The sequence below is a fragment of the Apis mellifera genome, linkage group LG12 (assembly GCF_003254395.2).
Source record: "Apis mellifera strain DH4 linkage group LG12, Amel_HAv3.1, whole genome shotgun sequence".
In the NCBI taxonomy this organism is placed as follows: Eukaryota; Metazoa; Arthropoda; class Insecta; order Hymenoptera; family Apidae; genus Apis; species Apis mellifera.
In genome coordinates this window covers 2,935,781-2,949,177 of record NC_037649.1, presented here as the reverse complement: position 1 = coordinate 2,949,177, position 13,397 = coordinate 2,935,781, and the positions used below count along the sequence as shown (strand labels likewise).

Below are 13,397 nucleotides of genomic sequence, written 5' to 3'. Positions count from 1 at the left end.
AATATATAATATATAATATATAATATATAATATATAATATATAATATATAATATATAATATATAATATATAATATATAATATATAATATATAATATATAAAATTGAATTATTGACTTTAAATAATGCTTAAAAAATGAAATTTATGTATTTTTCCATTGATAATATAGTTTAAAATGATAATATTTTATATATTAATATTTTATATACATGTCACTTAAATTAAGAAATTGATATATTTTTCAAATAAAAAAATTATACATTACTACAAAAAAATATAGAATTTGTTTTAAATAAATATTATTATTTACTTTATATACTTTTGTTATAGATAAAAAATTTTATAACTAAACTTTCCATTAATATATTTATTTCTCTCAATTTTATTATTAAATAATAGAATAATGTTATTTTTATTATTAAAGAATTTTTTTTATTAAAAAAAATTTACAATATAAATGATATTAAATTAATTAAAATTGTGTCATCTGTTATTTGTTAATACTTTATTGTCTAATATTACACTTATTATTTATTAAAATAAATAAATTATTTTAATAAAATTTATTAAATATAAAAAAACAGTAAAGAAAAAGAAAATTTAGAAATATAAAACTAAAAAGAGAATATTAAAATTAGATTTATATTTTTATTTTACATATTTTCTTAATGATTAATTAATAAAAAATTTAATATTTATTTTATTAATATTTTCATTATTAATAACAATTTGTAACTGATAGTAATTAATAACAAAAATGAGGAGACATTAGACATTGTACCCATCTGCATCTAAATCAAATACCACATTAGAATTAAAATTTTCTATAATATTATTCTTTCTATCGAATTGAAGATTATCTTTCAAATATTTATTATACAACAATAAGATTAAATATTTCGCAAATTCAGATTTCAAGTTTGTCAATTTAATTTGAATCTTCTATAAATATTATGGAAAATAAAAACAATATAATATATTTGAACTTATATCAAATAAATTCAAAAATTATATTTCATTATGAATTCCCTGATTCTTCTAATCTTTCTATCTTTAAATCTTAATTTCTATTTTAAAATCAATTATCTTTTATATAAAATTCAATTTTATAATTCTATCTTTTCATAATAATTTCTTTTCTACGCTAAAAAGTATTAATTATCAAAATTAGAATATATCATTAAGAAAAAAAAATTGATTAAAATCAATTATTATTTTTGAATAAAATATTTTTAAATAATAAATTTAACAAACAAAGTAATATGTTATATATCAAATATATTATTTAAAATCTTAGATAATTCTAATTTTGAAAATTTGAATAAATGCTATTTATTAAAGATTTTTTTTTTAATATCATAAAATATATTTATAAATATATCATAAAATATATTTATAAATATTGTTTGAAAATTTATAAGTATTTATTCCAAGATGTGATATTAGTTTGATATAAAATGAATAAATTTTAAATATAATTATTGAAATATTATTGTTTTTAAGTAATATTTGAAATCTATAAAACAAAATATAGATACTGATTCCTTATACTTATAATCAATATATTAATCGGTGTGTAAAATTTAATCCGATAAATATATATATGAAAAATTAGAAAGATATCAACAATGTCTCAATGATTCAATCTAGTGATAGACATGATAGATTTTCTTATGATATTTAAATAATTCTGTACTACTGATTTAAAATTCATTTGATATCAAAATAGAATATGCATATAATATCAAATTGCATTCGTATACACTATAAAGCTAAAAATATCGAAATTATTCGAATTAATATCGAGACTTCAAATATTTACTCAAATAATATATTTTAGTAAATACATTAGGAAATTTAGTAAATAAATTTTTAAAAGAATTTAAAAAATTGAATCTCAAGATCATATATTTATTAATATCAAGTATGAGAAATAAAAATATAATAAAAACATACCGATACATTCAAAATATATGTAAATTGCAAATATATCGTTACTAATTTTTTTCAAAATGTACTTTAAAAACTAATAATTATCATTTACAATTCAATTTTTTTTGATAACAATTATTATTTTTGATTCAATTTCTTTTGATATATAATATTATGATTCTTTGTCTAAGAATCAATGTGCTTCAAAAGTAATGACTCATCACTAATCCAATTTCTATTACGTCAGTTCAATTATTCTTTCGATACTATTATACAATATTTCCTAACAAATATGTCAGGATTATAATGAAAATATGAAAATATGAAAATATCAAATTAGATTCTAAAAAATATAATATAAATATTCTAAAAAATATATAAATATATATTTTATTTCGAGATTTCTGAGAATTTAAAAAATTTAAATTATTTTAAAATACGAATTCAATATTTTTAATATTAATATTACGATAATAAAAAAAAACAAAAAAATAAAAAATATACGATTATTTTCTAATATTTAAAAAAATTTGCATTCAATCTTTCAGATTCACAGTATAAAAATAATTTTTGTAAAATTAATTTTTGAGATATAAAATTTTTTATTTAATATAAAGTGAATAAATAATAAAATTTTAATTTTTTTCAAAATTTTAATTTTTTCTTTATTTTTCATGTATTTGAATTTTTTGATCTTTTAATTCTTCATTTTTATTATATTTTTATTATTTTATAATCTATAATATAATAGATTCATATTATAAATTTATTCGTATTCAAAAATAATTTATTTGTATTTTATATATTTTATATATTTTATATTTGTATTTATTTTAATTTATTGTATTTATATAAAATAATTTTACTTTTTTTATATTATTTGCAAAATAAACAAAAAATAATTCGTTATTTCAAATAAATTATATCCAAGTTTGATTTGGAAACTCTGCTACGATAGAATTGATTGAAATTTGATTGAAATACTAGTTGACAAACTCGCACATATTAATTTATTCAACGTTATAAATTTAGTTTGATTCAGGATAGGTATTACATATTTTATTCCAAACTAATTTATTAATCGGGCTCTGCATAGACACAATCGATGCCTAAGACTAAGATAATAATTGCATACATGTGTCGAAACAAAATGAGGCAAAACGAGTCCGTGATATAGGAAAAGAACAAATAGTGAAAAAGGCGAAGACGGAATGTTTCGAATTCTAACTGCGAAATACGGCTGAAAGTTCGTCCTGGAATTTGGCCAAAGTCGAAAGGAACGCTCGTTAACTGTTTCGTAAACTACGTCAGTGATACTTTCCGCATAGTCATCAAATCACGTGATCGGAAGCTAATTCACGAAACTGATATACTTAGTAAAAAAACTTACATATTGAATGTCTTATGATGAACTTACATATTGAATCTCTTTTGATATAAGATTCATTTGATATTGTAATAATTCTAAATCTTTTAAAAAAAATTGGATCGTTAAGTAATCAAAATTTCACTTTTGAATTTTTTTTTTAAATATTTAAAAAAATTTAAATATTGTATTTAACTAGTAATTTTATGTTCTAATAAAAATATTGAATTTTTTCATTCAAAATTTTTTTGTATTTTTTTTAAAATATTAAAAAAATTTGAAATATTTAATTTAATTAAAGATTGTATACTATAATGAAAATAAATAAAAAATACTTGAGATAAAATAATTTTGATAAAAATAGTTTGGATTTTTTTTCAAAATTTTTGACAAGGCAATTTGAATTATTCATTAAAAAAAATTTCATTTTTAAATTTTTTCTATTATGAATTTGTATTTTCGTGGGAAAAAACTTCAAATATTTGAATCAATATAGTTTTAAGTTGCAATAAAAATATTGATAAATAATAATTAAATAAGTTATATTATTTCTTTTTTATTTTGAATTTTTTAATAATATATTTAAAAACATATTGGAAAAATAATATATCATAATATCATAATCATAATCTTTTATATATTTATTTATATTTATTATATATATATTTATATTTATTGAAATATATAAGTATATTTTATGAAAAATATTTCAAAAAATTATAAAAATTTCATAAATCTACAAGATTTTAATGAAAAAGAAATTTTGATAAAATTAAAAATTAATATACAATAAAATAATTTTAAAAATATACAATACTTTAAATAAATAAACGATTTATTTTATATTAATTTTATATTAATTATATTATTATTTTATATTAATTTATTTGATATTTTCAAAATAATTTTTAAAATATGAAAAATATTTCGAGACTTAAATTTTTTTTTTCTTATAATTTAATCTGATATAAATTTATATATATTTAATTTATATATTTTCTTCGAACGGATTATTCGGGTTCGGGTAGTTTTAGATTTATTTCTCTATCTATAAACCTGAAGAAAATAGAGCGAAACGAAAAGTTGCATTCTTTTGACGCATTAATATCGGCAAATCTATGCTCTATCTTAAGAATCGGAAGAGACAATACTATGTGTCTTCTCTTACCTCTCTTCTAAAATTTCTTTTATATAAAAAACTAAATTTGTGCAAGGTTTTGTCAATTTCATGTATTTCACACGATATTGTTATTCTATGTATATAATATAATTATTCTTTATAAGAAACATATAAAATAAGTAGAATAAGTTTCTTTCAGATCTTTTCATATTTTTTATTTTATTTTACAATCACTGATCGATATTCTTCTTCTTTAAAAGAATAAACTTTATATGAAAATATTTTATATGTTATGTGAAATATTTTATATCTTTATATGTTATATATTATAAATCTGAATGTTTATAAATTATTTCTGAAATATAATATATACATATATAAACATAAATTCTACATAATCTTTTAATTTTATATTTTAATTTTATATTTATATTTAATTTTTTATTAATTTTATTTATTTAAAAATTGGACGATTTTTTGATATAAAAATATATGTTAAAATTTATATAATTATTTAAATTTTGTTTAAATTGTTTTATTGAAAAGTATTTAAAATAGTTAAAAAATGATCATAATGATCATAATACTTATATATAATAAATTGAACAGAAAATTAAATTTTCGAAATATTCACTGATATCCAGTGATTCTATTTATTGTTAAATCTTTAAATTTTTGAAATTTAGAACTTGAGATTGAAATTCAATATGTACTTAATCCGAATTAATTTCAATATCCATATTTTATTTCATAAATTTTGAATATTTTTAAAACATAATAATATTTCAATAATTATATTCAAAATATATTTATTCTATACAATTTCATATCGGATTTCAAAAATTTGCAAATTTCGAAGAGATATTTGATATTAAAAAAAATTAAACTTTTCAAATTTTAAAAATTAGAATTAAATAATATATCATATTATATAATGCTTATAATTTTTATTTATTAAATTTGTAACTACTTAAATATTTCATATTTATAATATTTGTTTTTAATTATTTGTCAATGGTTTTTAATATTTTAATTTTATTTATTTTTTGTTTTCGAGAATTTAAATATTATATATTTATTTTGACTTAAAAATAATTGAATACAAAGATATATTATAAATATATTCCAATTTCTTTTATTCAAATAACAAATTATTTAAAATCAAAATAAATTATATATCGAAACTATATGTTTATTGGGTTGGCAACTAAGTAATTGCGGATTTTTTTTAGAAAATCAAAGACAATTTTTTCATGGAACTAAATAACTTTATTCCGTAATGTGTTGCCCATTTTGATCAATGACTTTTTGCCATCTTTCAGGCAGCATCATAATCCCACGTTCATAAAACTTCTGGTTTTTATTAGCAATAAACTGAATCAAGTACGATTTGATATCATCATCATTATTGAAATTTTTACCATTTAAGGAGTTTTGTAAAGATCGAAACGAAAAGTAATTAGATGGTGCAAGATCAGGATTATATGGTGGATGTGGCAAAACATCCCAACCAAACTCCAATAATTTTTGCCGAGTGACCAAAGATGCGTGTGGCCTTGCATTGTCACGATGGGATACAACACCTTTTCGATTTGTCAATTCGGGCCACTTTTCTTCAACTGCATCGTTTAATTTCGTTAGTTGTTCAATGTAGACAACAGAATTGTTCGTTCGGTTGGGTGGTAAGAGTTCAAAATAGACAATTCCTTTGTAATCCTACCAAACTGATAACAAAACCTTCTTTCGACGAATACCAGCTTTTGATGTTGTTCGAGCTGGTTCACGTGGCCTGCTCCACCATCTTTTCCGCTTGATATTGTCGTAAACAATCCATTTTTCGTCGCCAGTTATCGGTCGTTTTAAAAATGGATCATTTTCATTATGTTTCTTTAATAGCTGTTAATGCGTTGCGTTAAACGCTTTTCTTTCAGTTCGTGAGGAACCCATGTATCGAGTTTTTGAACATAGCCAAGTTGTTTTAAGCAGTTTTCAATGCATGTACGCGATACATGAAGCTTCTTTGCAATCTCACGAGTTGTACTGTGACGATTCGAATCGATTATTGCTTTGATCAGGTCGTCATCAACTTCAACTGAAATCCGCAATTACTTAGCTACCAACCCAATATTTTAAAACATTTTCTCTACTTTTTCTTTTACAAATTTTAATGCATACAATATAAAAAAAATTCAATAGATAAGTTAAATATTATTGAATATTCAAAAAAGATTTCTTATCATATTTTCCTAATATATTATTGAAGGAAATTAAAAAGAATAAATCAAAATTATTAGAATTTAAAAAAAATAAAAGCAAACTTAATAGAAAATAGTAATGAAACAATAATTAAGTAATAATAAATGGATTTTATTAAAGTGAAACATTATTATATTAATTATATCCATTTTCATAATCAGAAAAATCTTTTGAATTGAATAAAAAGTAAGTAATAAATGATATAAATTTTGAAGCATTTATATATGTATGTATTATTATTTATTATTCTTTTATAAAATAAATATCTATATATAATTATATATAATTATATATAATTAAAATTGTTTAATTTTTAAACATGATTTATATTTATAAATTTAGTTCTTTTAGATCGATTAATTATATGAATTTATCCTTCAATTAATTTGAATAATTAATTAATTTATTTGTAAAAAATAAAAAATCATATATTTGAATTTTCAATTACATTTTATTTTCAAATCTAAAATTTAAAATTATTTTTTAATCTTTCTTAAATCAATAGGTAATAATTATTATATTCATCAAACGAAATAATTAATTGAAATTCGCATGTCAATTAACCCCAAAAAGCGAAACGCAATATTAACAATAGTGATAGCATGTAATTGACAAGTCAATGTTATCGCATTCTACCGTCGCGACGAGAAAAAGTGCTTTCTAAACATGTTTGTACGTGCATACGCAAATACAATTGTTAAAGCCTAGACGATCAAGTAAGTAAAAGTTCTATTCTCAGCCGTATATGCAGACCGTGAAGTCATGCGCTGCTTTCGCTGATGGGATAACTACATGTGAAAACGTGATGTCCCTTGTTATAAATATTTATAATTATGCTAAATCCAAAATTTTTATTCATTTTTTTTCCATTATTTTTTCCATTACAAATCTTCTATATTTATTTTTTATTAAAACTTATAACAACTAATTATATCATTTATCATTTTATTTCAATAGAATGGAATCATTTTTTTTAAAAATTATTTTATTTTATTTTTTATACAATTTATTATACAATCTATTTTTTATTATTAAAACTTATACTTCATTATTCATATATTTTACTTTTCTAACGACTTTCCTAACGAAAAGATAAGAAAGATAATTAGAAATGAATACTTATATACTTTGATATTTTATTTTCTATAAAATTTCTTTCAATAATAATTTAACAATAAATTATATAAATAATAATTTTTCAAGGAAGGTGTATAATTAAATTAATTATCATTTAATGTAAATATTTAATAATGAATCTATTATACATTACTAATTAATCTATGAAATTATATAATAATTTAAATAAGAATTATAATATATTTTTATCGTGAAATATATTTTTTATATTCCATTCTATTATACTCTATTGCACTCTGCACTTTATCTATTATAATGCTTTCATATATTTCTTTTGATTTAATAAGCAGATATTGGACATTATTTGATTACATTTCCAAATATGTTATAATTTATTAATGATAACAAAATTTTTAATCAAAAATTTAAAAATATTTCGATTTAACGTTCGATTGTTGATTTCTTAAATATTGAAACAATTTAACTATGGGACTTTTATTTTTAGAATAAACTTTTAATAGAAAAAAATTAGTAAGAAAAAGTTTTTAATTTTCTAATCTCTTTCTAATACCTAAAAAAAATCTAATCCAAAAATATAATTATATTTTTATAGAAATTTTTATTTATTATTTATTATTATATTATATTTTATTTATTATTTGTTATTTCATTATTATTATTATTGTTATGAATAAGAATTGAAAATTATTAATATCAAATTTATGTCAATTAATTATTTAAAAATAATAATTTTAAATAAAGTATTATTTGATAATTTAATAGATATTTCGATTGAGATTATGTTTTTCATTTAATAAATTAAAAGAATTTGAAATAAGAAAAATAGTTAAGAAAATAACAAATTAGGAAATTAATTGTTTAAAAAAATTACTTTATTTCCTAATGAAAAATGCATTGAATTAAAATTGAAAATGTATGAATATAATAATAATCATACTAAGCGTAATAATAAGTATTATCATAATAATACTAATTATAAATTAAAGTAATAATATTAAATTAAAGTAATAATATAAATATTTGTTAAAAAAACAAGTTATTTTTATCGAATTCAAATAAGAAATAATAGCATACAATAATAGCAAACAATAAATAATTTAATTCATAAAATATTAAATAAATCATTTAATTTCAATAATATTATAATACATACAATATAAATGTATATACATACATAGAGACATAGATACATACACCGTAATATATTACATATCATAAAATATGTGTATATCGTATGATCGTAAAATATGAAATATTACATATTTCAAAAATAAATTATTTTTTATATAATATCAACAAATAATTTTAAAATGTAAAATGTAATATTAAATTTTTTATATTAAATTATAATGTTCATGTTTATCATGAAGAAGATAAATTATTTAAATAAATAATTATCTTATATAAAGTCCTCTCTTTGTGATTTTTTATTCTATTAAAAAATTTTATAAGATTTTAATTTAATTATCCATGAATTAAAATTATTTGAGTAAATGATTATAAATAATTCAAGAGATATTTTTTATAAAAAAATATTATTTGGAAAAATTAAATTATTTTATATTAAAAAATAAAAAAAATATATCGAATTTGAGTATAAATAGTATATTTATATTATAGCAAATACTATCTTATTTATTTACTCGAATTCAAGGTAAATATTTTTTTCTTTTTTTTTTTATTGAAATGTAATTAATCTCAAAGATAATCATGTTCTATTTTTTATTTCTTTTATAAATTAAATGTTTCTTCTGTAATTAAAAATAAATTGAAAATAGTTTAAATTTTTATGTATTGTATACAATAGTAAGATTCCAATATATTGCATTCTAATAATATTGAAATCTTATTTACACTATTATTATTTGAAATAATTTTTTATATTTTAATACAAAAACTCATTTCAAAATAATATTAATATTATGATATTTATATAAGGTGAAATATTTGACATTTTTTTATGATTCCTAGACTCCTATAAAGTTCGTAAATTCAATTATTTAGCAAATAATAGAAATACTTATTTGCCAACATAAAATGTTTATTTAAATAATTAAAAAATAATACTATATAGAATGAAATTGTATAAAGTTTGAATATCTGCAAAAGCGGATAAAATAGCATAGTAAAATTCAAAGATCACGTCAAGAGTCTATGATGTTCAATTCTGTTTATTTATTTTATTCGTTCTAGTGTTTTGTAAAAACTAACTGTATGTGCTATCAATGTTATTTATAAAGATATTTTTTTTGTTTCTAAAAGTATATTTTATATCTTTTAATGTTCAATAATGTGAGATTCTTTATTATTATTATTCTTTATTAAGAAAAGTTTCAAGATTCTGAATTTGAAGATATATCCATTTTTTCATCCATGTTTTATCATGTTCTATCACATAAATGGTTTTATCCGTGCATAAAGCATTCAAATTATCACTTTTTATATTTTCATATTTTATTATCAAATTTTATTGTGTTAAATCTAAAAATTTTTTAATCCTTAATCGTAAGGATAAGATTATAATACATTAAAATACATTTAATATTAATGCTATTGAAGAAGAATGTCAAAAATAAAAAATATTCCTCTTGATAATTAAACATTAAATTATTAAAAATTAAACATTAAAAATAAAATATATAGCATATAAACCATTAAATATAACAAAAATTTTCGATTATTGATGATACAACTATTTAAAAAAAAAAAGATTATTTTTAAAATCCTTTATTATTAAAAGAAAGAAAATATCTATTTTTAATTATTTATTTGAAACATTTATCTTTCTGGATTCTATTTATATGATTTCAAAAAGGAAATTTTACATTATTCGATAACAAAAAAGAAAATTCGATGACAACGATGATATAAATTAAGTGATTCCTTTATTTTTTCTTTTATGTACGATTATATATATCTTCTCTTTCGGTTCTGAACCATCGTTTTCCTGTTAAAATGAAATATTTGACAATTCGTAGGGAATCGATGCGGCTTCTATCGAAAATGATATCAGGAAATTGATTTCAATCAATTGTTGATTTTCCTTAAAGAAATGCTCTATATAAGAAATTATATAATATAAATATAAATTATATAATGATATTCTTATGTAAAGAAATTATCGAGATTTTATAGCACAATAAATTGTTTATAAAATTTTGTTATATTAAGAATATTGTGTTATTTAGAGCAATGATATTGTTAACGTAATTTGTATGCATTAAAATGAAATGAAATGTAAAAATAAACAATTCTTCTTTATTCGTGTCTTTTAATTATTATATATAGAATTATCTTCTATAATGAAATTAAAAACGTAAAAATTTTAATTTTATTAATAAATATTTTAAAATATTTTTCTTAATTTTATAAAATTAAATTTAATAATTTAATTTTTATTTTTATCAAATATATTATTAAATATATAAAAATAATTTTAAATAAAAAATTTCTAAATTTAAAATTACAGATTATAAAAAAATTATCATAAATACAAAAACATGTTTAAAATAAAAAGATTATTCATAGAACATTGAACTAAAATTTTTTGAAACATATTTTTTTAGAATTGAAATTTCAAAATCTTAAAATCCTTTGAAATTCAACAGATTTTAAATTCTTCAATCTTGAAATTTTATGTTATTTTTGTAATTCGAAATTCTCGAAACTTAGCAGGAATAATTTATAAAAATATTGTTGATATAAATTTATATTTTTCATTCAATAATAACGTAATTAAATTTTTTTAAAAATTTTCTTTTAAAAAAAATCTCATTTTAATTGATACAATTTCAATAATCCATCATAATAGTTTATTTAAAAATAAAATAGAAAAAAAAATTTAATTTTTTACTTTTTTTTACTTTTGTAATTCAAGTCAAAATAATGATTATTGTTATTATTAGTAAATTTTAAACTAGAATTATATAAATTAAAATTTATTAAAATTCAAATTGTTGATAAAATAAATTTTATTTTTTAGAAAAAAAATTAAAAATAAATTTTTTAATTTTAAATTCAAGATCTGAAAAACTAAATTTCAACTCATCTTTATTAATATTAATATTAATATTCTTACTATCTTAATATTCTTATTCAATCCTTTACAAAGAAATATTTCCTTTCACAAAACAAATTATTTATTATTTATTATTAAATATTTTTTATTTTATGAAATGAATTTTATAAAAGAACGAAAATAAAATAAATAATATTATCATATAAAAATTTATTTTATAATATAATTAAGAAAAATTATTGTCAATACAACAGTTTTTTAAAAATTAAAAAAATATTTAGTTTATTATAGATTTGTTTATCAAAATAATAATGTAAGTTTCTTGATACCAATAATAATAATTTAAAAAATTTAAGTTATTCATTTCATATTTCAAAATAAGTAAATTTTGTTAAAAAATTTGTTAAGATTTCATATTTTCCCTGGTAATTAAGCTAGATTAAGACCATAAAATATATATACTGTTAGAAAATTAATGTATGAAATGCATTGATATTAAAATAAAATCGAAAGAAAAATAAAATAATTTAAAAAAGAAACGAAGATAGAAAATAAAAAGATATATTAATTGACATATACTTTAATTGATAGTTACTAAGATGGAACGTAAAGATAAAATTTTCTTTTTTCATGATTATTCATGATTTATAATAAGCAAGAGTTAATTTTCATAATAATTTTAAAGTCTAATATTAATATAATATAATAAATAATTTTTATTTAATAATATAATATTTTTAATAATATTTAATATAATAATAAAAACTATAATTATTAATCTATAACTATTAAAATTTGAAATTGATTAATAAATTTTTTAAAATGTTACAAATCTCTTAAAAATTATTAATTTTATTAATTTTATTTATTTAATAATTTACAGTAATTTTTATTTTCAACAATTAATATTTCAATATTTCAATTAATATTTATATATAATAGTAAAATTATATTATTACATAAAAATAATTTTAGATAAAGAAATTTGATTAAGATTCACAAAAATTATTATTTTTATAAGTATTTTTAATATAATAATTAATATTTATATTATCTATATTAGTACAAATATAATATAATAAAATAATGCTTGTATAATAAAAATAAGAATTAAAAACTAATTTTTGCGTTAAAAACTAATTTTATGTCATTTATATAGTAAATCAGAATTTAATAGGATTTTTCAATATTAAAAAATAATAAAAATAATTATATAATTTTTTCATAATGAATATAACAACATGCAAGTTATAAGTTATTCATCTTTCTGATAAATCTTAAAAATTGACTAACCTCTCGTATATCATCATAGATATCTTTAAGATCATCTTCGAGAAGTCGATACGGGTCAATTTGATCCGAATCGTACAAGGATCCGGGCAATTGTGTTTGCATAGAGCTCATCATCCTTGCGATATTCGTTTTGCTATCTCGTGTGCTCGTTCTATTCTGCATGGAAAAAGAAAAATTTATTATTAATGAAATAAATGTATTCGATAAAAAAATTTTGATGTGATAATTTAAAAATCTTAAAAATGTAAATTTTATACATTTCAATTTAATATTTAATGTATTATTAATATTAAAATAAATATTAATATATTGTTA

The 13,397-nt window shown here is 17.3% G+C and overlaps 1 protein-coding gene across 1 annotated transcript in view; it reads right to left on the bottom strand.

Moving 5' to 3' along the window:
* LOC412735 (decaprenyl-diphosphate synthase subunit 1) overlaps positions 1-13,397 on the bottom strand; it is a 166,445-nt gene that overhangs the window by 41,008 nt on the left and 112,040 nt on the right. The window contains exon 2 of the mRNA XM_026444326.1: positions 13,083-13,238. Coding sequence (XP_026300111.1) covers positions 13,083-13,238 — 156 coding nt within the window. The remainder of the gene's footprint in view (positions 1-13,082; positions 13,239-13,397) is intronic.